The following is a 26589-nucleotide window of genomic DNA, read 5'->3' as shown; positions in this document are numbered from 1 at the left end:
ACAGGTGGCCAGACTCTCTTCATCCAGTAACAGTAATGACAAAGGGAGAACAGGAAGGCCAGCTTGGCCCACTCTCAAAGTGGATGGGGAATCTTAGCCCAGCCTGGCTGTTACCCACCCATCCACCATAAGTGAAAAAGCCTTATCGTCCTGAGGACCCAGCCATTTTACAGATATGAGTCAATGTAGTCCTTCACTCAAGAGTATGAACAAATATTTACCAAACACGAGAGGAAACAGCAACAACTTAAAAAAGTCCACAATGAGCAATTACCCTGGAAGAAACAGGGATAATGCAGGACTATTTTAAAAATATGCTTAGTCATCCCTCAGGGGCATTCAAGAGGGTACTGCAGCTCTGAAACTCAAAATCCAGAACACAATGATTTAAAACTAGAACAGAGTTACTGAAAGCTAAAGGTGTGATTGCTAAGGTGAAAAAGAACATGATGGTCCTAGCTAAAGATCAAATATGAAGATACTGCACATGGAATGGAAAAGATCTCTCAGGACCAGACCATGAAAGCAAAAAATACAAAATTAAAAGCATGGAAGATAGATCCAGAAGACAAAAAGACTATCTAAAAAGAGTTCCAAAAGGGGTAAGCAGAGACATTTTAGGGGAAGGAATGGAAGAGAGACATTGATCATCATTGGAAAGGGCTATCCAGGTAAGGATGAATGAAAAACAACCGTGCCTGGACATAGCCCAGTAAAATTTAAAAGCATTTAGGATAAAGATGAAAACCTAAAAGCCTTCAGAGATGAGGGAAAACAAAACAAAACAAAATGCAAGCAGAAAACGGGCTTGCTATGAAGAAATCAGAATGTGATTATGACAAGACCTCTCATCAGCAATACTGGATGTTAGAAGACAGTAGAGGAAGGTTTTCAAAGTTCTGCAGGGTAATAATTCTGAACCTAGAATTGTATACCCAATCAAAGTAACAATCACATTTGAGGTTAAGTATTTCACACTCGTCTCATTAAGTTTAAACCCCTGATCCCTTTTTGAAAGAAGGAAAAAAGAAATAAATGTTATGTGAGAATGTTATACAGGTTGGGTCCTCTAAGAAGTGGAAGTGGAAAGAGAATTAGAGCACACATTTTTATGGTGGGCTAATGTGTGAATGGAAGAGGAGATGACCCAGGATTTTGTAGGGGTAGCCCTCAGACAGTGATGCAGTCCTGCCAAAGTCTGTGTCAGCCTCTTTGGTAGCTCCAGGGCAAAGATTTCCTTTTAGATAAGTCTAAAATCGGGCAGAAACAGCTGGGCCCTACAACCACTGTCTTGCTCAGTCATTGGCCAGAGGCTGCTAACCTCAACTAGCAGGTGGACCCTGAAGGAGTTAGAAACTGGGTGTTGTTAGTTAACCCCTTCCTTGCAGCTGGTTAGTGAGTTCTTTCTCAAAAGGCAGTCTACCAGCATGGTACTATGTCTGCCACAGAGGCACTTCAGGAAAACAAAATGAGACCCCAGCAGGGAGAAGTACGTAGGATTTATGAAAGAAAGGAACCAACCTGGGAATTCAGTGAAAATAAAATCTCAGGTTGACAGTGAGACAGCAGGCCAAGAAAGCAATCAGGACAAATTAGGGAAAAATGGAAAACATATATAAACAATAAAAATAAAGGACAGAGGGCTCTGGGAAGATTCTCTTTCAAAAAAAGTGAATTCTTTTTTATAAGATTCCACACAAGAGTTCTAGTGTGATTAAGGATCTGGAAGGCCTTAGAAACATGACAGAGGCACATGCCATTTTTCTCAAAAAGAACAAAGATATTTATGAATTTCTAAAAAAAGCACAAAAAGTTTTATTAAGAAATACCTGGTTCCAATATAAAGCAAACTGAAATATGGCCAAATTTTGAGAAATGAGAAATCTGCATTAAAAAATGTCCCCCAATTATTCTTCACCAGAAAAGAAAATGTGTAATATATGAAAACTTGGACAACAGATGAATCTAGACAATATCTCAGGAGCAGAGATACTGGGGTATCAGAACACTTTACTCAAAAGTAAAAGAAAAAAACCCTCCTAGCTGGATCCTTTCTTCCTGACCCTGGAAACAAGGATGTGTGTGGTGGGTTCTCAGGCACTGGAGAAGCTGCTGATCAGATTCTCAGCTATTAGAAAGGCTCAGTTGGCAGACCAGTGGTTAGCAGGACATATTAACAGATGTCCAATAACTGCTTATTTGATTCTAGGAATTTAGTCTTGCTTCCTGGGGACAGCACTGGAACAACATGACAATTCCAGAACGTTGTGCATACAAGTCACACTCACCCATTCATTTGGCACTGAGCAGGTCTTTTTTTTTTTTTTTTGGAGAAAGGTTTTTCTCAGAAATGGCCTGTTGTGAGAATTAATCAATTAATCAACAAGTTTTTATTATTTTCCTACTTTGCTTTTAGCACTGTGGGGAACGGATGTAAACTCTGACTCTAAGACCTAGTTCTGAAAATCACTGCTAATTGGAGTCATCCACAATAGGGAAATAACTTTGCTTTGCAAAAACAAGTTACACGGGACTTAATTTCTGGCCTTTTGGAGTCTGGAGTTGCTCAGGAATTATATAGAGATGAATGTTACGTAGGTGCTTAGCAGGGCTGCAAGTGGAAAAACAGGCTCTGCCCATGGTGGCAGGCCCCTATCTTGCCTATCACAGAGCTCGTATAGCCTTAGTTGGAACCCTCAGTGTCAGTCAGAGAATCAGGCAGTTCACTACCAGTGAGTGCCAGTCTAAGCCATGGCAAATGTGTTTTAACCTACATACCACTTGAAATGTAGAAATAGAATGCCATTTATTTTCAAAGAATTAAGATTTATATATTTTGGTATTTAAAATGCATTTTTTTGTTGGGTTCTAATGTAAGGCAACAAGAAAATAATGGCTGACTCATGAAACCTTATGTGAACTCTGTTGGCATGGTGCCTAGGATTGGGTAGTGAGCTACTGAAGTGGGCTGTTCGTCTGGCTCTGCAGGGCCACTGCTGAGGAACAGGGTCAGGGCGTCCCTTCTTGACGCTTCTCTGGATGGCAGCATCTGCTGACCCCACAACATCCTTAAGTGGCTCCTCCTCAGTGAAGAGCTGATCTTTGTTTCCCTGTAGCTGCAGGGGCCTTCTGCAGAGTTCATTCCTTCATTCACAGACATACATGTGCTTACATTTGCTGTACATCACTGTAACCAGAAACTAGCCCTTAGTGGGAAACATTGGCCAGAACTCCCCCTCGAAATTTGATTCTGCCATTCAATTCTGATTCTAATTCATGCCCTGTTCTCATTTTAGCCTCCCTTAGACCAGCTCACTGGGAGAGCTGGAAGTGAAAACATTCCATGTAAGAAAGGAAAACGATGAGGTCTGGGAAAGAAAGAGAAGGTGAGCTTCGTGATTTGTAAGTTGCTGTTCAAAATAGTCCTGACCTTTTGCTTGAAGAGACACAGAAAGGCAATGTAGTATCTCAGATTATCCAGACTGGGCTATTTATCCTCATGTTTCCTCTGAACAGAGCATTTGTTTATATAGTACAGTTTCAAGCTCTTGCTGGTCACTGGAGCCATGGATACTGGTTATCTTCTAGAGTCTTGTTCTATGAGAGAGTTTATATGCTTAAGAAATCACATTTATTTTGTCTGTGTGTGCAACATATGAAAAACTACCTTATATTTGTTAAACACTTGACTTTTCAAAATTCTATCACCTCAGCTATTTTTTTTTAATTTTTTTTATTAAATCATAACTGTATACAATGATATGATTATGGGGCATCATACACTCACTTCATAAACCATTTGACACATTTTTATCACAGTGGTTAACATAGCCTTTCCGGCGTTATCTCAGTTACTGTGCCAAAACATTTACATTCTACATTTACCAAGTTTCGCAAATACCCCTATAATATGCACCACAGGTGTGATCCCACCGATTCCCCTCCCTCTACCCACCCCCCCCTTTCCCACTTCCCCCTATTGTTAAGTTGTAGCTGGGTTATAGCTTTCATGTGAGAGTCCCAAATTAGTTTCATAGTAGGGCTGTGTACATTGGGTATTTTTTCTTCCATTCTTGGGATACTTTACTAAGAAGAATATGTTCCAGCTCCATCCATGTAAACATGAAAGAGGTAAAGTCTCCATCTTTCTTTAAGGCTGCATAGTATTCCATGGTATACATATACCACAATTTATTAATCCATTCGTGGATCGATGGACACTTGGGCTTTTTCCATGACTTAGCTATTATGAATTGGGCTGCAATAAACATTCTGGTACAAATATCTTTGTTATGTTGTGATTTTTGGTCTTCTGGGTATATGCCCAGCAGAGGAATTACAGGATTGAATGGCAGATCTATTTTTAGATCTCTGAGTGTTCTCCATATATCTTTCCAAAAGGAATGTATTAATTTGCATTCCCACCAGCAGTGCAGAAGTGTTCCCTTTTCTCCGCATCCACGCCAGCATCTCTGGTCTTGAGATTTTGTGATATAGGCTAGTCTCATTGGAGTTAGATGATATCTCAAAGTAGTTTTGATTTGCATTTCTCTGATGATTAAAGATGATGAGCATTTTTTCATATGTCTGAAGGCCTTGCGCCTGTCTTCTTCAGAGAAGTTTCTCTTCAAATCCCTTGCCCAGCCTGCGATGGGATCCCTTGTTTTTTTCTTGCTGATGCGTTTGAGTTCTCTGTGGATTCTGGTTATTAAACCTTTGTCAGAGTTATACCCTGCAAATATCTTCTCCCATTCTGAGGGCTGTCTGCTTGCTCTGCTTACTGTGTTCTTAGCTGTGCAGAAGCTTTTTAGTTTGATCAAGTCCCAGTAGTGTATTTTTGAAGCTGCTTCAATTGCCCGGGGGGTTCTCCTCATGAAATACTCACCCAGACCAATTTCTCACCTCAGCTATTTTATATGATCATATAGCAACAGAGACGGTGGTCAGGGCAAGTATGAAAACAAAATCATAGCTTAGCCATCTGATTCTCATCTCACTTGGTCACAGTACTAGTTAATGAGCGCTTACATCAGAACTAAGACTCTTTCAAACCAAGACTCTTTCTACTTGATTATGGAGAAAAAAAAAATTCCAGGACTCAAGAATTAGAACAGAATTTTAATGACTTCAGAACCGTCAGAACTGTAACACTAATTCTCACTTACAATATGTATTTAGCAGCAATTGACTGTAATTTGGTGGTGGGGGGAAATAAGAAACAACAACAATGAAAAAACAAAATGGCATTTCATGCATTATACAAAAACATAAAATCTTGAAAAATGCAATATTATATAAGGAAGAAAGAACTAAATAAACACTTTTGCCACTATTTTAGAAATAGTACATGGTTTATCACACGATAAATATAAGAATCACACAAACAGATGTGGTGACCACCTCTGGGCTTAAATTGCCCAACATGCACAGAGCTGAACAATGTCTGGTCAATATAATTAATTCCACCAAAAATGAGGTGCTATGCCTTTAAATTTGAATTTAGACTATAGAATTTAAATTCTTACCTCATTTTTTTCCTTAGTGTGCCTAATCTGACCAATTATACAAAAATTATTTTACTGAAAAATGATAATATACTAGGGCTGGTTCAGCCTCAGAATGATTTTCTGGATCATTTGTAAGATTTAACTAGGTTGAAGTTCATTTTGTTTGTTTTGCTTTTAAGCAACAGCTGATGGAATGGGATGTTTTGTTTTGTTTTGTTGTTTAAGACAGAGTGGGTAGAGTGCAGCGGCACCATCACATTTCACTACAACCTCAAACTCCTGGGGTCAAGTCATCCTCCTGCCCCAGCCTCATAAGTAGCATGCACTACCACACCAGGCTAATTTTTCCATTTTTTTTTTTTGTTTGTTTGTTTGTTTTTTTGTAGAGACAGAGTTTCACTTTATTGCCCTCGGTAGAGTGCCGTGGCGTTGCACAGCTCACAGCAACCTCCAACTCCTGGGCTTCTGCGATTCTCCTGTCTCAGCCTCCCGAGTAGCTGGGACTACAGGCGCCCACCACAACGCCCGGCTATTTTTTTGTTGCAGTTTGACCGGGGCTGGGTTTGAACCCGCCACCCTTGGCATATGGGGCCAGCGCCCTGCTCACTGAGCCACAGGCGCCGCCCAATTTTTCCATTTTTTATAGAGATGAGTCTCAGGCTAGTCTCAAACTTCTAACCTCAGGCAATCCTCCCACCTAACACCTCCCAGAGCATCAGGATTACAGACTTGAGCCACCGTCTCCAGCCTTGTTTTGTTTTTAATCCAATCAAAAAGTATACCCCAAACCTGTTTCTTCCTAGTTTTACTTGACAGGTTTCAGTAAATACCAATTTTTAATGTTCCAAAAAAAAAAGAAAACTTTAAAATAATGTGATTTGCTTTTAAAAATCTAACCATCTTTTCCTGCCTCTTAAAATATTTCTATAATTATATTGAATATTGACAGAGAAAATGCTCCACACATAAAAAAAATTTCTTGTAAACTCTTGTGTGTATTTTGCTGATGATATTCATGGTAGATATGAATATTGCATTTAGATAATTGGATGAAAAATGGCTTCTGTTTTGAGATACCACTTTGGACTATAAGAAATCAGGTCTGCCTCACATAAAGGGCTGGCTCATATAGACTGTCCAATGCCACTGTCTTACCTCATGCAAAGAGCATAAAATAACTCTTCAGGCCTTTATTCATCGAAATTGAATGTGTTTCATTAGGAATTCTAGTCAAAGACAAAGTCTGCGTACTGAGAAAATTATGTAGCAATCATCTTTCCTTAACCTAAAAATAAAATACATATATAGAAAAGTTCACAGCATTTTATGGCCCTACATGCTCCCCCATGACCACCTGGAGATGTGGCTGAACCAAGGGGAAGTCCTAGGGACTCTCAGTGGTCTCACTATCAAGAGTCTGTGCAGTAAGATCGAGGTTCTTCTGTGATTAGCTGTGTTTTCTCGTTTGCATTTGAAGGCTGGCGAACAACTGGAAAGTCCATATCTAAAAAATAAACAAAGCAAAACAAACAGCATCTTACCACATTATAGTTGCTTTTATTGGGGCAAATGATGGGTATTTCTGTTGAAATTATGGCAGACAAATCAATTCAATTTATGTTATGAATATGCCTACCCTTTTAAAGACTTCAAAAGGGAGATCAAGCTCTGTCGGTTATATAATTATAAAACTGAAGCACTAAACCCAGCTTTCACCTTGTGGGCACTTATTTACCTGGTGAATTTGAACTTCAGTTTTCAGTGTTTTGTGGGGATGGTAACAGAATCACCACATATGGTTGTGCAGGTTGGAAACTGCACAACTCCAGGAGTTACCTTTCCTATAGACTGCAGTGTATATCAATGTGAAAGGTGTGGTTTATATGAAAGATTCCCCATGGAATTGTGTAGTGCACAATTGCATGCCTGGCCCTTGTTGGAACAAGAGTCAAAACCAAGGGCTTATTTAGTTGGAGAGTGTAATAGGAAACTCCTCACTTGAAGCTAGTGCCCAAAATGGTTATGCTCTCTCTAAAATCACTATAACCAAGGAGATAAGTTAGTCTTAAACTTTGGTGCTGAGTTAAGGAAGCTGCCCTAAAAATGTTTAATGGCAAATTAATGAACACACAAGTTGGCAGACCAGGTTTTCAATATTTGTGTGTTCTAAGAAACCTTAAGATGATAATTTAGTTTAAAGTGGTCCCATGTAAAATGTGCTCACAGGTGCCTAGCAGAAGTGGTTGGCCTTAACCTCAAATTAGACCTCAAAGAATCACTATAAAATTGCAAAAGAAACAAAATGAGTTCATAAAAAACAAAGAGAGACAGGAAAGAGAGTGATTATACTTCAAATCAATGCACACTAAATGAGATCCAATAGCAATAACAGAAGGCCAATTCAGACCCAGAAAGACTTCAAATACTATACTTACTAGACACAATACAAATGAATGATATGTTTTTAAACATATAAAGATATGTTTTTAAAGTTTTAAAAAACTTTTAAAAATTAAAACATGAACTTAAAAAAATTCATGAAAATTTCTAATAGCTAAAGAAAGAATTAGTGAAGTAGAAGGCAGGTCTGAAGAGACTGTCTAGAACAGAGTTTCTCAACCTGTTTTTAACAATGAAAATACATTGTGTCGTTAGGAAGGTTGAGAACCAGTGATCTAGAATGTAACATAAAGACAAAGAAAAAATATGAAAGAGGTTAAAAGACATGAAGAACAGAGTGATAAGATCTGGTTTATAACTAATTCTATTTTCAGGAAAAAAGTATTAAAAAAAAAGGAGAGGCAATGAATGGCAAAGAAAAGGACAAATGTGTGAATAAAACCAAACAATTATTGACTACATAAAGTAATAAAAATTTGTGAGGTTTAAAATTGAGAAAAATTTAGAATACAATAGTGTTTAAGCAAAAAACACTGGAGCTAAAAATTCTGTGATAAAATTCTTGTATTGTTTTAGAGGAGAAAAGATAAGAATTCACTTTAAGCTTTGATAAATTGTGTACTTGATAAATATCTAGGATAACTCTAAAAGCATAGAACAGAGAATATCATTTCTAAATCAGAGGAGGGAAAGAACTGAAATAAGAAAAAAATTATCAACAACAACAAAAAAGAGAAACAGAGAAAACATGTCTATTTAAATTGATAATTATAATGATAAAAATATTAACAGAAAGGATGCATACAGACTTTTCATGTGTCTAGCACTGTTTTTATAACTATGTACTATATAGTTTTAGAACTATGTAATTTATTTATTTATTTATTTTGCAGTTTTTGGCTGGGACTGGGTTTGAACCCGCAGAACTATATAATTTATAACTATTAACTTACTTAATAGTTATAATAGTGCTATGAGTTTGGGTTATTTTATACACATTTTAAAGATGAGGAAATTGAAGCACAGACTACGTAATTAGTTCAAGGTTAGACAGGTAGATAATATAGCCAATATTCAAACCTAGGCAGTATTTCTCAGAGTTTATTCCCCTCTTCAAAACTATCTCTATACTGTCACTCATAAAAAGTTAGAAAAATCAAATATATCATTTATTATAATAAATATAAATGGACTTGGTACTTTAAGTAAAACAGTATCAGACTGACAACATTAAAAACCCCAGCTATATGCTGTTTATCAAAGAAACATCAAGAAACATGAAAAGAAAGTAGTGATAAAAGGATGAAAACATATTTGCCACACAAACTTTAAGGAAAAGAAAGCTAATGTAACTATATATTAACAGACAAAATAAAACATACAACAAAAAGCATTGCTATAATTAAATGTTCAATTCACCAAGTCACTATAAAAATCCTAAACTTACATACACTAAAAACACAGCCTCAAGATATATAAAGCCAAAATTGGACAGAACTTTATAGAGATACAGAAAAATCCATCATCATGGTGGAAGATTAAAGCAAGCAAAAAATATTTAACCGTATGAAGAATATGAAAAGAACTCTGTATATACTGAATTGTGTCTCTCCCCAAAACCATATGTTAGAGATCTAAATCCCAGTACCTCAAAATGTGACCCTATTTGGTCGTACAGTCTTTAAAGAGGTAATTAAATTAAAATGAGGCTGTTAGAGGGGGCCCTAATCCAGGAGGACTGGGGTCCTTAGGAGAAGAGGGGATTTGGATATAGAGTAGACACCAGAGGAGGTCACAGGCAGATGACAGGAGGACGGTGTCAGAAACCAACCCTGCTACCTTGACCTCTGACCTCTATTCTCCAGAACTATGAGGGAATAAGCTTCTGTTGTTTAAACTGCCCAGTCTGTCCCTCTGTTTTGACTAATACCTATAATAAATTAGCTTTATTTAATAGGCACACACGGAACAAGAGCTTAAAAATGCACAATGTATTGTTTTGAAGCAATGTTGAACCTTTATAAAAATTGACTGAGTTTTCGGCTGTAAAGCAAGTTTCTGGACGTTTCAAAGTGTTTGTATGTGTATCATACTGCTGACATTCTCTGATCAAAGAGTGAACAGACCCAAACAACAAAAACAAACCTGGAAAACTCCCACAGGTTAAAAGTTAAGATACATGCAGGTCTAATTTATAGGTCAAAGAAAACAAAATAATAGAAATCAGAAAATGTTTAGAACTTAGATGATAAGAACAATGTAAGCACATGTATGTGTGTTTTTCTGTGTGTGTCTGAAGCTAAAGTGTTATTTATAGGAAGATTTATGGTCGTAAATACTTAATGTAAGAAAAAAGAAGAGCTGAAAATTAAGAAGCATAAAAATTAAGAAAATAGAAAATGAACAATAGAATAAACTGAGAAATAATAAAGAACACAAACTAAGTAGAAACAAATATAAAAGAAAGTCAAAAGTTATTTAATGGAGAAAACAAAGAAAAATTGTCAAACTTGTCGAACTGTCAAAATTGTCAAACAACTGGTGAGAATAGTTTAAAAGAAAGAGAGAGAGACAGACAGTGGAAATGCCCAGTATCAGGAATAAAAAATGGGAAAATGATGCGGATACTATAGATGTGTAAAAATATCATATATATATTTGAAGAATCCATTTTTCAATAAAGAAGAAAGGAAACCTAAATGGTTTATAAACATTAAAGTAATAGTTTAAAATTTGCATATCACACATTGACCTAGAAAGTTCTGCACAACCCTTCAGGAAGAATCCCAATATTGAAGAGAGGGACAAGAGAGCTGCGTAGAGATGTTTGCTGGACTGTCCCAGAGGGGAGGCAGGACTTCAGATAGAGGAGGGGGGGAAGGGATGCAGCTCAGGTGAGATCACAGAGAGAGGCCCAGACCTGCTGGGGTGGGGGGGACCTCACCAAGGAAAATTGTGAAGCAGAGAAGGAATAAGATAAAGGAAAAGAGACATTGGCAAGGATCAAACCCGGAGAGGCTTTGAGTCCAGTGAAAGGGGAAGGAGGGAATCCCTCTCTCTCTCCCGTGCACCTGCAGTGACCAGAGGTTTCCACCCCCGTGAGTCCAGGCAGGGAGGCAAACCTGGGCTAGTAGGGAGAACTGGCCTGATCTCAGAGCTTGGACATTCTGTGTGGGATTCTCTTCAAAGAAGAGTGACCCGAGAGGCCAGTCAGACACTTTTCTTTTCCAGCTCCTCCCTAATTCACTGCAATCAGGAAAGCCAAGAATTTGGTGAGCAGCCACCTCTCCCCAGAGGGCGTGTGCTACAGGCTGAGGTTTCCATGGGGGAAGCTCTTGCACCTGCTGGGTGCCTGATCTGGGAGTTCTCTGCCTGCCAGGGTTGTTCAGAGGCATCCAGCAGGTCAGAGAGGCACGTGGCAGAGGGTGGAGGTTGAGAGCAGGACTTGAATGGTGAGGAAGCCCATATGGGAACAGAAGAACATCTCCACAGATGGCCCTTTGTGCAAGCATCACCTGCTAACAGGGAGAACAACTCTGTAGCTCATCACAGCATCTTGCAACTCAGACAGGGAGACTGATTCTTAATCACAAGTACCACCCGCCATCTTGGAGACTAGTCTAGGGACCCAGTATAACTCACTGGGAAGGAGTGAAGACAGCAGGATAGAGGCAACCTAGGAGGACACTTAGGAGAGAAAAAACAATAATGGGCAGCTTGAGCCGTGAGGGGCCCCGCTTCCATTGCAGACCTCCGGGCTGATTGGAGAGCTGCTCAGAGTCTATGCAGAGACAATCCAGCAGATAGCACATTCAGCAGAGATCTGTCAGTACCAGGCTTCTGTAACTGACAATATCCTCTGGACATGAAGCCAGGTGCACGTGGGACCCAGGAATAACCTTAGTGTCACCTCTGCCGGGCCAGGGAGGGAACAGATGCTCCCCTGTGTTGACCCCTGTGACTAGGGGTTGAGCACACCTCCTCCCAAGTTTGCAATCTGAACAGAGGGGGAGCCTCAGATGACACAGGCGCCACTTGGGAAGCCTTGGGCAACTGCCTCAGTGTGTCCTAGGTGGGGGGGGAACCTTAGCCAACCAGCAGCCTGCCTAGCTGCGTGAAATCCAGGCTGCTGAGCGACTGGGTATCAGCAGTCCCCATGCCATGGAACAGTCCCCCCATGGGTGGCTCTGCCCCTGAACTCCCCAGAACCAGCTCTGAAGCTCTCACTATGACAAGTCTGAGGCTCTATCCCTCAGCTCCAGATGCCCTGCCAGGCCCATAACTCTACCCTTTAGATTCCAGAGTTGTGTTGGACCCCAAGACCACACAACTGAGTCCTCACTACTACTGCTGGGCTGGAAGAACCTCACTGGGGTCCAAAACTTCACTCAGGACTCCCTAACCCTGAACAGGTGGCCATGCATACCTATGAACTCAGGGCTGAGAGAAGGGAAGCTGGATGAGGCCTACAAACAGAACTCTGACATGAAAATACGTACCTTTTGCCTAAGGAATTCCACTGCTGTGTCTGTACCTAGAAAAACCCTAGCACGCGTGCACAGGGATGGATATATATACTTGAGCCTTCATCACAGCACTGTTTGTAGTGGCAAAACATAGAAACTATCTAAATGTCCACCAGCAACAGAGGATAAATAAATTATGAGATGTTCTCGCAGAATATCATACAACAGTGAAAATAAATGAATGGCAGTCACAATGTGATTGAATCTCAGAAATATAATGTTGAGTGGAACAAAAGCAAGTTGAAAAAAATAGCAAGCTGAAGAAGAATAATTATGAAGTATAAGTTCATTCATTTAAAGTTCAAAAATATGCAAAACCAAGCACTAGATGTACTAATTAGGAACACAAATACATAATTGTAATACTATAAAGAATAGACAGAAATGATTACAAGCAATTTAAGATAATTCTGAAAAGGGAAAAGCAAACAAGGAAGTTTAAAGGAAACAATAATCTTTTTCTGAAGTAGAAAGTCAGGACATGTCTGTATCTATTTAATATTTAATAAAAACAAAGCAGATGAAGGAGTGAAACAAATTACCCACAAAGCCTCGGCCAGTAACTGTTAATAATAGAGCTGGGGCTTGACAAGGCCTTGCCTGACTCCACAGCCCTCCGTCTTAGCCCCTGGCTGTGCCCTGCTCTTGACAGAAAAGGATGATAGACCCTTATCCAGCTCTGTGAATACTGATACCTCCCCTTAGGTCTGTGGGATCCTCCAATCCCTGGCATGCGTTAATGGGGAGGGAACAAAGAACCCTTTCGTTTTCTGAGGGAAGCACAGTTTCTTTCTCTAGTCAAATCTTGTTTTGCCCTTTCCTCTGCTATTTTTAAAATTGAGGTGAGGTTCACTTACAATTAACCATTTTAAAGTAAAGTGGCATTTGATATACTCACAACGTGTGATTGTGTGAGTCACCATCATCGAGTTGAAAACCATTTTCGTTACCCCAAAAGGAAACCCATCCCCCATTAAGCAGTTGCCCCTATTCCCTGCTCCCCCCCAGGCCTTGGTGACCACCAGTCTACTTTCTGTGTATGGTTTGCCAGTTCTGAATATTTCACGTGAACAGAACCATGCATATTTGTCTTTGTGTGCCTGGCTTCTTTCACTTGGTGTCCCAGCTCCCCATGCCTGGTAGCCTGATGCTTCTCTTCTCCTCTCCTTTTTTGCACTTTTCCCCTCTCCCCTTTTTCCAAGTTAATCCTACCACTCTTGACCTTCTCTGGCAAACTGTTGGGTATTCCAGCTGCTTTCATTTAGCACATTTCATTCTGATGATTTGATCCCTTATCTAAACACGTTTCAGTTTAGGTTTCTTTGCAAAACTTCTGCTTCATTCAATTGCTTGATGAAACTAATCAATGGAGCAGCCCAGTGTGACTCTACTTGCCTGGCCTGGCATGTAGGATGCTATTTGTTATCTCATGCCCAAGGACATAGGGAAAGACCATGCCACTCCTTCTAGAGTTTAAGATCATCCCTTCTATAGTTTTCCATCTCCAGGGATGATGCGAGTTAATCCCGCTTCTTAACTCCCCAATTCTTGAACTCTTCTGCTTTAAAGATCCCTAGCTGTCCTCACCTGCATCCAGAGGTCAGGCCCCCCTCGGGCTCATGTTTACAGCCCCTGTGGCAGGCTTACCATACCTATAAATTAGCCGTTTGTGTAGGTATATGCTTAATATTTCTCTCCCAACTCCTCTGCTAGGTTGTAAAGTCCAAGATACCAGCAGCCATGTCTTTCTTTTATCTAGTTCCCTGCACAGTATCGGGCAAGTATCAAGTGATTAATAAAAGTGTGTATCTCAATAGACCTTGGCAGCCAAAAATCAAAGAAACCTTGGGTCCATTTTGAGCCGCTTTTGGGGGAAGCTTTCTGAGCTCACCTGTCCTACTGCTCTGGCCTTGAGAACGCGGACTTGATATTTTTACATAAAGCAGCAGCACAGTGTCCTGGACTAGTTATAAGCATTATTTTGCATGCATTATTTTTCGAAATCAGTTCTGATTGGAGGAAAAGGAGTGAGTAGGAAGGAGTGAGTGGGGAGTGGCAAAAAGAGGACGGGTAAATTTAATTTCCTCCTTGGTGTCCTTTTCCTGGGCAGTAAGATGTGATGAATGCTGAACAACAGATATAAAAAAAGTCTCAATATCTTGGCCAAGAGTGAGAGTCTAATTACTAGCCATATGGCCTTTTCAGCTCGGTGGTTGTGAATGTGTTTGGGTTTTATCCAGGTGAGTGACGAGAACAGTAAAGCAGGCAACAGATTTTTCTATGCTGAATCTCACATTTTTCAATTCAAGGTCGACACTATAAAATCTAAGATCTCTTTCTCCTTTAGATACTTTATGCCCCCTTCTCCAAAAAAGGGAGGGAGATCATGACTCCACAAGAAATTCTCAGGGTTTAGCTGGGAATTTTGGTTGAATTTTATTCCACTGCCTTTAGGTCAGAAAAAACAGGTTGAACTTAGCTCTTGTATTTTTGGTTTGCTTTGCCAGGGTGGTCAGAGGTAACCAGTGACAATTCAGGCTTGCCTTTCTACACCTTGCTACACTGTCACATCACATGCACACACGTGCGCACTCACACAACACGCACGTTCACAGCCCTTAAGGGGGCTGTATAGGCTATCGGTTCTATCCCAAGATGTCTACAAAGCTCTCTTTGCTAGCAGAATTCTGACTTCATTGTGGCCTTCAGCTAACAGAGGGGTATAATATGAGCTTGTTTAAGCATAGTACTCAAAATCTCACAAAGTAGAACTTCTAATTTCTGAATATATGGAAGTAAGGGAAATAACCTAATACCCATTACTTTTTACCTTTCACATTTCAGATTTTCCAAGACAAAAAAAGGGGGTAAGAGCTCCCCCAAGACACTCTCTTTCCTCCATCTGATCCTGACTGAGTCACAAGAACAGAATTCCCTGTGTTCCTAGCACCCCATTGGAAGTAGATTTTTATTTTGAGAAAGAGATAGGAATCTGTTACAAGTTCTGTGGCTACCAGTGAAAACTGAAAATACCTCTGAACTTTACTCCCTTTATTTCTTAAGGGTAGAAACTGAATTATGCCCTTTGATGTAGTTGAAAGAGACACAAAAGCCCAAAGAAATCTCTCCCCTCAGTTGCCAAATCCCACCCTATACCACCACTCCTGAACAGAGACTGGTACCATGTTACACCGTCAAAAGGTGTCTTAGGCCTTAGCAAAGGTCAAGAACAGGCATGTGTGAAATATGCCCTGAATAACAAATATGCAAGGAAAAAACCTTAGGTATAAAATTAGAATTGTGAAAACTGTCTCAAGGTAGATGAAAATTTTCTAATGGTTTTTTATAAGTCAATGAGCAAAAACAAATTTGATATTTCAAATTTGAATTTTCATAAGTTAATATTTATAATATCCTATAACATGTTCTGAAATGTGAAATTTGAGGTGTTCAGTCACTGAACTCAAATCATACGTGTATTTCTCTCCTTCACCCCTATTTTTCCTCTTATTTGTTATTCTAGCGAGGTGTAAGAAGTCAAAGTGTTACTTTTATTTTTCTGGAGGAAGGATTGCCTCATATTAGTTTTACTACACTTTGTGCCTTGCCATTTCTGGATAAAAGACAAGGAGAATAACAGGAGAAAGAACGCTAACCAACTTCCTTAAAATCAGGGTGCATGTACAAAAAATAAGCTTCCAGCTGGAATCTTCATATACAGGCCAAATCTCCAAGCACAGTGTAATCTGTAGCACAGCATTCAGATGGAAAATTATTGATAATATAAAGACCTGGCTGCACTTACTCTCCCCACCCCACTCTGTCTCATCTCACTAAGTGCCTTCCTCCTGAACAGCAGAATATTATGATCTGGTGGCATTTGGTCTTATTCTTTGCCAGTAAATGTTGGGTTCTCTGTTTTTTTATTTTATTTTATTTTTATTTATTTATTTATTTATTTAGAGATAGAGTCTCACTTTGCCACCCTCTGTAGAGAGCTGTGGTGTCACAGCTCACAGCAACTTCCAGCTCTTGGGCTTAGGCAATTCTCTTGCCTCAGCCTCCCAAGTAGCCTGGACTACAGATGCCCGCCACAACACCCGGCTATTTTTTTTGTTGCAGTTTGGCTGGGGCCAAGTTCGAACCTGCCACCTTTGGTATATGGGGCTGGTGCCCTACTCACTGAGCCAGAGGCACCGCGCCTCTGGTTTTGTTTTTTTTTTTTAATATCCTTATCTACTATAGATTTTAAAATGTAAATATTCTATAAAATGTAATGAGAAAAACTTCTGCTGAGAAAAGTCATCAATGTCGAAATCCAGAAAATTTATAGTGCATATATGGAAATAGCCTCAATACTGGCTATACAATTTGCAAAACCCAGTATAAAATGAAAATATGATATACTGAATTCAAATATTATGGATTTTAAGGCAGTGACAGTGAAGTAGTAAGCCTAGTGTTAAAAATCCTAAAAGAGTAATAAGGCAATAAAAAGAAACTAAAGGCATATTGATTGGCATGGAAGAGATAAAACTATTCTTATTTGCAGATGACATAACTGTTCACATGGAAGATCCCAAGGAATTCACACACACACACACACACACACAAATCCAAATTAGCAAAGACAGACACAAGATACAAAGATACAAAGCCAATATGCAAAGGCAAATACTTGCAGTAAACAATTAGAAACAAAATTCTAAATCCAATGCCATATGCAGTAGCCCCTCCCCCCAAACAAAATATTTAAGTGTCCATTTAACCAAAAGTGTGGCAGTTGTGTATGTTGAAAAACTACAAAACGTTCATGGAATGAATCAAAAAAGATCCAGATAAGTGGTGATACACGATGTGTTGATGGACTGGGATATTCAGCATAGTAAAGATGTCAGTAAAATGATCCACAAATCTAATGCTATTCCAATGAAAATATCCACAATGTTTTTCTGTAGATCTAGACAATCTGATGAGACAAAAAAGATACTAGAATAATGAAAACAATTTTGAAAAGTAATGAAGTTGGAGGAATCACAATACTTGATTTTAAGATTTATTTTAAAACTACAGACAGCAAAACAGTGTGGGATTGGTGAAGGGACAGACCCATAGATCAATGGGGATGACTACAGAGTCGAGGAATTGACTTACAAAAATATGGCTAATTGATGTTTGACAAAGGTAAAAAGACAATTCAATGGAGAAAGGACAACCTTTTCAACAAATGGTGTTAGAACAATTAGATTCCATATGCCTCCCCCCAAAAAAAATATGGACCTAAACCTCACACATTACACAAAATTTATCTCAAAATAGGTCATAGATCTAAATGTTAAACATTATAAAATTTTTAGAAAGCATTGGAGAAAATCTTAATGATACAAGGTTGGGCTAAAAATTCTTAGTCATGACCAAAGTCACCATCCATTTAAAAAACAATGAATTAAAAAAATAATAAAATAAAAAATAAAATAAATAAATAAATAAAAAACAATGAATTTAGGGCAGTGCCTCTGGCTCAAAGGAGTAGGGCACTGCTGGCCCCATATGCTGGCTGGAGGTGGTGGGTTCAAACCCAGCCCCGGCCAAAAACTGCAAATAAATAAATAAATAAATAAATAAAAATAAATAAATAAAATAAAAAACAATGAATTTTATTTTGTCAAAAATTTTCCTCTGCAAAGAAGCTGGAAAAACACATAATAATATGTGGATGTGATGGCATTTTTGTAAAACAAACAAAACCCCATAAATACAGTCAAACCTCTGTTACATTGACCACCAAAGGGACTGTAACAAACAGGTCAACATACAGAGATGGTCAACATAGGGAACTAGGCCTACTGCACTGATATGTACATGTGGTGCAAGTCTGGTCTGTGTAAGCTAGGTCAAGGGAGTGGTCAATGTAAGGAGGTGGTCAACTATGGAGGTTCTATAAAAGTTTAGAACAAAAGTTTTTGTTTTTTTGTTTTTTGAGACAGAGCCTCAAGCTGTTGCCCTGGGTAGAGTGCTGTGGCATCACAGCTCACAGCAACCTCCAACTCGTGGGCTTAAGTGATTCTCTTGCCTCGGCCCCCCAAGTAGCTGGGACAGGCCCCTACCACAATGCCTGGCTATTTTTTGGTTGCAGTTGTCATCGTTGATTGGCAGGCCCAGACTGGATTCGAACCCACCAGCTCTGGTGTATGTGGCTGGCACCTTAGCCACTTGAGCTACAGATGCCGGCCTGGAACAAAAGTTTTAAAAATCATTACTGTATTCTTGTGGTGCAGGTGCCTGAAGGGTAGAGTATACAGTTACCTCTGACTCCATACCCTCCTGTAGTGATTGCATTTTTATGGGCAACTCTTACTTTCATTTAAGGTCCCAAATCTCCCTACCACAGGCAGCTTTCAAATGAGCAGTGTTCTAGAAAAGCCATGTGGAGATAAGGATTCACTCCTCAGATTCCTTCCCACTTTAAAATTCTAGGACTTTATAATTATTTCAGATGTGAGTATTGAAAATCCCCTAAGTGAGAAAAAGTTTGCCACTTTTTAATTTCTGGATCACTAAAACAAAATTCTCAAATCCTCAATTTCACACCAGTGCCCCCTAATGGACTCAGACCTGAGAAAAATGTTATTTATCATGTATCATGGGTCATTTGATTTCTAAGTGACTAGTATTTTCTTAAATGATTTTAAGCGTGTCACCTTTTTTGCAGGATGGCTCAGACCACAGTCCATTTACTGGACCATAGAAAGTATAGTTTTCAGATGGAGTCAGATTTTCATCCTCACCAGCCCTAACTTGCATTAATTTTGCCTATAACTGTTAAGTATCTCAATTAGTCGAGTACAAGTCTGAATCTAAATCACTCATCTAACTAACAGAAAATTAGGTGTAGATTCTTACAACGAAACATTAAATGTTAGACACAAGAACAGTCACAGATTTACTGGGTGGTTAATGAGACTTAAGCTCAGGAACCCTCATCTTCTGACCCTTCTAAGAGCCCATTGGGTCCCTAGAAATGTGTTCACATTTTTGTAGATCTAAAAAAGATATTTTGACCACAATCAGCAAGAACATCTCTTTCCACCATTGACTTTGCTTCCATCACACTTCTCTGCCTAATAAGTGGCAATGGAGGGTCTGTGGACATTTTGGAGATTTGGTTAAGGGTATAGGTTTCATTTGAGTTGAGTGGGATGTGTTTTTGTGGTTGGCAGCAGCTCGGTGTGTGGTTAATTATCATTGGCCATCCAAGTGTAAGAATTTCTCTAGGTCAGTGGTTCTCAACCTGTGGGTCGCAACCCCTTTGGGGGTCGAACAACCCTTTCACAGGGGTTGCCTAAGACCATCCTGCATATCAGATATTTACATTACTATTCATAGCAGTAGCAACATTACAGTTATGAAGTAGCAACGAAAATAATTTTATGGTTGGGGGTCACCACAACATGAGGAACTGTATTAAAGGGTCACGGCATTGGGAAGGTTGAGAACCACTGGTCTAGGTAGACTCCTACCTAGAGGAGGTAGGTTCTGGTTCACTTGCTGAGAGGCCGTGAGGTTCCAGGCCAGCAGTGGCGTCACACAACATAAGTGTGTCCAATGGTCTCTGTCCCTTGTACAGGGACAGTAGGGCTTGAAAGGTACAGAGTTAAAGGTGGTCTGTGGAAAATTCCTCCAAATCTTACAATCTACATATGAAATAAACTAGATAGGAATTTTTTTGAATTTGACAACAATCCCTAAACATTTAGTCTACGTCATAAATAACGAGTCAAAATTGAAAAGCTGAGAAGGAAACTTTTCTAATTCACCAGGAATAACAATTTTTTTTTGATTAATCGTGTCAGAGGAAAGGCCATTACTTTTCTATACTTCCTATAGGAAATGATTTTATAAAATTAATGTTATATAAGGAAGCAATCAAAGACTACGAAGGCACAAAGTATCAGAGGAAATGAATTCTAGAGGTGTGCCGGGCAGTTAATTAAGCAAGTGCTATTTTCCTAGATTTTGTGATCTCTACAGTGTTAGTTTTTGAGCTTTGTGATTTGTTGTGATTCGCTCTTTCTCATTCTAAATAAATATTCACTTCCAGATCTAATTTTCTGTTCTTTTTTCTAAAGAGGGCTGCCCAAATTGTATAAATTTCAGGCCCCACAAAGCCTGGATTATCCCTACATAGGCACTTTTAAATATTTAGAACTAAGACAAGCTATTGCTTTTGGTTAAGGATTCTTAATAACACAACCAAGTGGGACTGTGGTTTACTCTGTCTAGATTCTGACCTCTGCAATGGAATCGGTAGCTCTGGGGTGTCAGAACTGAGAACAGTGAGAGGCACATAGATTCATCACCAATCACCAGCAGGAAGGAAACCTGGGTGGAATCTGGCACCTAGCATGGATTTCTGTTCCAGAAAAGAAATCTTCCACAAAGAAGGTCTAATGAAATGACCTGCTGGAGCTTTGATCTGACTTAAAACAGGAAAGACTTTTCAGAGAAGAGTGTGATCCACTAGATTTGCGATATCAGGTTCAATTCACCTAGGTTTGGTTTCCCACTCTACAGGAAAAGTTAAGAGAAGGTCAACCCAGTGGATGACGATGACAATACTCTCCCATCTCACTGTCCCTTCCTCTCCTCTGTCAGTGACTGAGTACTGCGATTGATGGATCTTATAGAAGAGCCTATGGCCAATGGAGCAGCAACCCCTGACGTAATCTTACAACAGTTTCTCTCACAAGAGCAGATGGCATTAATGCACTGGGGTCATCCCTCACAGGCACCGGCCCTTACTGGTGAGAAGGAGTTTCCCTGCATAAATCACTGGTTAACCTAAGTAATCTTGCTTGCTTGATGTTGTTGGTATATATTCCCCCATTTAAAGATTATTTTGTCCTTTTATATCTCAAACTAAACAAAACAATGTTATAATGGCATGTCTCCATTCACACAATTAGAGATTCCTTCCTCTGAGTGGGAGTCAGGATGAGCAATAATGGGATATTACTCAGTGCCACATTTGACAGGGAACAAAAGTTGTGTGGAAGCCTTTACACAATCCCTGGTTCTTGATGCCCTGGAATTTGTGTTTCCGTATGACCAAAAGAATCAGAGTGTGGCATAGTCCAGAGAAGTGCATTGTTCTTAATTTCAGCAGTTTTGACAACTGTGGGCCACTATCTGACTTATTGAGTAATTCTTTAACTTGGCTGTCTAGAGTTTGGGGGAGGTTAGCAATAAAGTCTGTCATGCAGAATAGTGGTACGTTCTGCAAGAGAGAGTGACAGCAGGACTTTGATGGCAAGAGGAGAGGAAGACAATGGCAGGTGTGACCCCAGCTTGTCCCAACAAAGGCATTTGCCAGAGACCAGAAAGTACTCCTGGTGCTCGAAATTCTGTGGGATCTTAACTTTCCTTGCATTTTTTCCCTTACCATATCTGGGTATAATGAACTTGAAGAATCAAGTACTAAGCCAAAGCCGTGCATATTCATAGACAGATGGTGGTGCTTTAGCAAAGCAAATAGTCCCATCCTTGACACCAGCTGAGGTTATCCCTGAAAGAGGCTGAATTTCAGGAGAGGAAAGGTCTCTCTCACTCAGTTTCACCCAAACTCATTACCAAATCACCAAAAAGGAGAACAGTCAAGGGCTGGGGGCTTTTCTTGATGTCCATTCCCTTCTATTGCAGTACAGATCCTAAATTAACAGGCCAAAAGGCTTCTCCTAGGAGAATTTCCACCTGGGTTCTCCCGCCCTGGCTAGTCTCACCTGAACCTCCCAACTCCAGAGCTCACTCTCGTAACGAGGTCACGCATTGTATCTGCTTCACTTTGTCATCAGGGTATTTCATGACTTCTTCCTAACACTGTCAGGATCTGCTTTTGTCTCCACCTGGTAAAGGCAACTGTCTTTCCAACTTCCTGGAAATGTGCACCAAAGCTGATGGTCTGTGAGATCCCCCCGTTAGGTTGTTGGGTCTTTCCCACCCCAGTGGTAGCCACTGCCATGGGCCCTGGTGCACTGTTGGGCTACGCAGGGACACCCATTACTCCTGCCCCTACTCTCATCTCTTACTCCACCTTTTTCCATGTCGGTCCTGATCTGCTCTTCAAGATCCTCTGGGGACACGTAGACGTCCTCTTCGGGCGCCGATGATTTGGGCCGGCAGCGTCCACAGCAACAGTTGCAGCAACAGCACAGACAGCAGCAAAAATAGCAACCCGTCAGGAGGCCGATGATGACAAACAAGGTCTAGGGGAAGCAGAAGCAGCACAGAACGGTGGGTGAGGACAGGCAGGGTGAGGGGAGAACCCCAGAAGTCGAGCCTGCCCCCTTGTACCTCCAGAGACCCGGTTCACCCCACAGACCACATAGTCACCCTCATCTTCACTGCTTGGAAGCCGTTTTCCTCATAAAGTTTTGTCTACTAATAACCTGTAGCAAAAGTGGTAAAGCATAGCCTTTTCTTCTTTATTTTTAAGCTACATTGTTATTAAGAGCACAGCAGCGCTTTGGGAGGCTGACGGGAGGATCGCTGAGGCTAGGAGTTCAAAACTGCAGTGAGCTATGATCCTACCACTGCATGTAAAAATGAATCACTTGTACCACAGAAGAGCTGTCTGATACCACCTTTTTCTTCCCACTTAGTCACCAAGTCCTCCGGAGCCTCTCTCCTCAGTGTCTCTGGCACCCTGCCCGTCTCTGTGCAGGCCAGCAGCATCTTGGAACACACCCTCATTGTCTCTGGTCAACACACTTCTGCAGTCTCCTACCAGCCTCCCGGACTCCCTTCTTGCCTCGGATCCACCCTGGGCATTGCTGGTGGAGCGAACTTGCTGAAATGCACGTTCTCCTGTACTTGTGCCGCGACGCTCCTGCCTCTCAGATACAGCCAATCTCCTCATCATGGCGATCTGGCCTCTGCCACCCGCCTGCCCTGGTGCAGCCCTGTTCCTGCCTGTCCCAGCTGCACAGTTTTGCCCTCCTGTGGACTCATCTGCTGGGTACCTCTTCCCGTTCCATAGCACCTGAGAACCACCCACCCCCACCTGCTGTGTCAGCCTCATCTCCAAGATCCTTCTAGGATACCTTTCCTGACACTGCTCCCAATCACTCCCTCCCTCCTTTGGGCCCCAGCAGTACTGCACGGGCATTTCCACCTCAGCACTTTTCCTTATTGTTACTTTGAGAACATTGGTCGGTTTCTAGATCTGTCTCCTTGTGCTAGATTGTGAGCTGTTTCTTCCCTGTGTCATCTTTCAATTCCTCCTGTCTAAGGACTTAGTCGTAGACACTTATAAAGTACATATTGAATTAATGAAAAGTAATACAGAAACAAATTATTATCGTCACCTCATGAACAGCCAGCCCCAAGATTTCCCCACAAATGTAAAAAGTTTGCTCACTAACTTTGTCATAGCTGGAAATTAAAAGAAACTTTTTTGAGTTGCCCAATTTGAAGTTGTAAGAAGTCCATTTTTGTGAATTCAGCAAAATCAACATATGATTTTTTTAAAAATATATTATTTGAAAGTAGCTTACACATTTTTCATGGGAATGCACCTTTTATCCAGCTAAGGGGGCCCCAGGGATAAAGATCTCCTGTGTGCCTCTGCACTTCTTCAGTAACTTGGTGGAGACCCTGATGCCGCCCACCCTCACCCGCCCCTTCCTGCTTCCTTCCTCCAGCCACCTGGCTGCGCCCCGGGCTTGGGTGGAGCCTCTGAGGGCTTGGGGAGCATCCGTCACACGCTTCCATGTAGAATCTCTTAGCTATGAAACTTTACATTTTCATAGTCTTCAGTGAATTACTCTGAAAACATCTGCAACATGCTCCTCACCAACTGTCTCCAAGACTCTCCTGTGCAGTGATCTTGGGCCATTGCCCCAAGAAGCAAATCCCTTCTTTAGCTGTTTTTGACATTTTTGCTTTTCCTATGCAAGTCCTACATTATTCTCTTCCCTGAAAATTTTCTTTTCTTTCATATACTATTTGGTTCTTTCATTACTCCAAGTAGATTATTTGTCTTTTGTGGGAAAGAACCTTGCTTCACTCCTTAAGGTGTTCCGCACAGTATTAGGGATGAGTAGGCGTCCAGTATTTGTTTAGATACATGTGATGGCACGTTGATTCATTCATGCAGTGCACATTTAACACATGATTGCTGTGTGCAAGGTCACTCTGAAGGGCACTGTGCAATTGACTTTGACACAAGTAGAAGGGAAAAGTATATTTTCTGTGGTCTTGTTCCTTAAAGAGCTACCTAAGGAATTATTTTGTCCCTCTTTCATACTGTGGGCAGATTCTGCTTGTCTATCTGAATTTCTTTCTTTTTTTTTTTTTTTTTGCCTATATGAATTTTGATCAATTTTGTCAACTTTCTGAGCAAAGAACCTTATTCTCATTTTTATGCAGGCAGGCCTCTGGGCAATCAGGTGCCCGTGTGTGATTATCTGGAACTCCAGATGTGTCTTCCTACGGGAACAGTACCATGCTTCCCATGCAAGCCCGTGTTGTCATATGAACATTCAACCTACTGCCATCAATGGCACCATCAGTATGTACACTCTGATTCCAAGTTCCAAATCTGCTTAACAGGAACTGGTCTCTCTCCCAAGTCTTCAACAACAATGGAGAAAAGGGTTTCAATGGAAATCCCAGGCTTCCCCAAGAGAAAGGACCCTGGGGGCTACAGCAGGCATGTGAAGCTGTAGGCTACAGACTCCGCATGCCTGTGCACACAAACATATTCTATCTTGTGCGAGAATGTGGAGTGAAGTGTCTACGAAATATGCTGATGGACTAGATGGATGGCCCATGTAGAAATACTTTTATCAGAAGACAAAGATATTGGAATTCATAAATAACAACCATCCCCAAATATACACATACTAGAGATTCCTAGGAAACCAAATTTACTATACAAAAGTTAATCCCCTTAAAAATGTTGCCATTTTCTTGGCCAAACATCCATTTCACTCTGTCTCCCCCCCCTCTGTTTCTCCAACTCCTTGTCCTTCACGACTTAATTTTCACCTTTCCCCCTCACTTCCTCCTCTACGACCTCAGAGCAGGCTCCATGTGAGCCTCTGACATAATCACCACTCATTCTCCCCAGTACTGTGTTTGCTGATGTAGCCTAAGCTATAGATAGTAGAGTACATGGCTAAATTTGTCCTATAATAATTTATTAAGCAGTTGTCACACTAATAAATTATTTTTGGTTTTGAGCAATGAGTCAGTTCTTAATTAGTCATTACGGGGGATGGGGGGGCAGTCAGAATTAACCTGAAGCTCCAAATTCAAATATAATTAACGTCTAAGAAGTCATGTGGTACTTTATAATCATTTCATGAGCTAAACCAAAAATGATCCTCGAATAACAGCTTTCAGTGGAAGCGATATCTCCTTTTATTTACAAGAGTTTCATAGCAGGTTAGACTTTCTGTGAGGTGGAGTCTTAAAGAGGGAATAAGATCATGGTCTTCCGGGAAATTGTTTCGAGAAAAAAAAAATTTCTGATTCACCTTTGCCCACCAGCTTGACAGCATGAAGTAGGTGTTAACGTTTTCGTCTCCAAATTGCTCGGCCACATAGAGTCCCAGGGATCCGTACTTGTCATAAATGCTTCTTTTCGAGATATCCGTAAGTATTGTGTGGGCGTTGTTGATTTCTTTAAACTTTTCAGCAGCAGCTGGATCATCTGGATTCTTGTCTGGATGGTGTTTCAAGGCCAATTTTCTTTTAAAATAAAAAGAAGGGAGGGAAAGTGTTATTTGGCAAGAATGAGGATGACTTTTCAGAAGGGCCCTATTCCTTTGTAATCCTTTACTCATGCAAATACTAGGAAGTTAGTTTTATACTAGTGGTGATTTAACTAAGATATAAGTTTCCTTTAAACGGTGTCTCTTGTTTCTAATACGCAGGCACAGTGGTATTACATCTGTCGTCACATCCTCAAAAGAATTCTCCGTTAGCTGCATTGTTGTTGAGCCTGAGACATTCTGCTGTTGGCTGCAAATGTGAAGTTTCTCTTTACCTGGGAGCTGATCTGTCGCCCATCCCAACATGCAGAGGCCTTTAAGAGTTCTAGCAACAGGACCAGTTTACACCCAAATTCCATTTAGAACTGGAAGAACTTTCCA

At 40.4% G+C, this 26589-nt stretch overlaps 1 protein-coding gene across 1 annotated transcript in view; it reads right to left on the bottom strand.

The window, feature by feature from the left end:
• Window positions 1–6814: 6814 nt before the first annotated feature.
• DNAJC5B (DnaJ heat shock protein family (Hsp40) member C5 beta) overlaps window positions 6815–26589 on the bottom strand; it is a 61328-nt gene continuing 41553 nt past the window's right edge. Inside the window, exons 3-5 of the mRNA XM_053559170.1 lie at window positions 25972–26185; window positions 22524–22695; window positions 6815–7011 (exon numbers count right to left, since the gene is read on the bottom strand). Coding sequence (XP_053415145.1) covers window positions 6917–7011; window positions 22524–22695; window positions 25972–26185 — 481 coding nt within the window. The 3' untranslated portion in view covers window positions 6815–6916. The remainder of the gene's footprint in view (window positions 7012–22523; window positions 22696–25971; window positions 26186–26589) is intronic.

The sequence above is a fragment of the Nycticebus coucang genome, chromosome 13 (genome assembly GCF_027406575.1).
Source record: "Nycticebus coucang isolate mNycCou1 chromosome 13, mNycCou1.pri, whole genome shotgun sequence".
Classification (NCBI taxonomy): Eukaryota; Metazoa; Chordata; class Mammalia; order Primates; family Lorisidae; genus Nycticebus; species Nycticebus coucang.
This window is presented reverse-complemented; position numbering and strand designations above follow the sequence as displayed.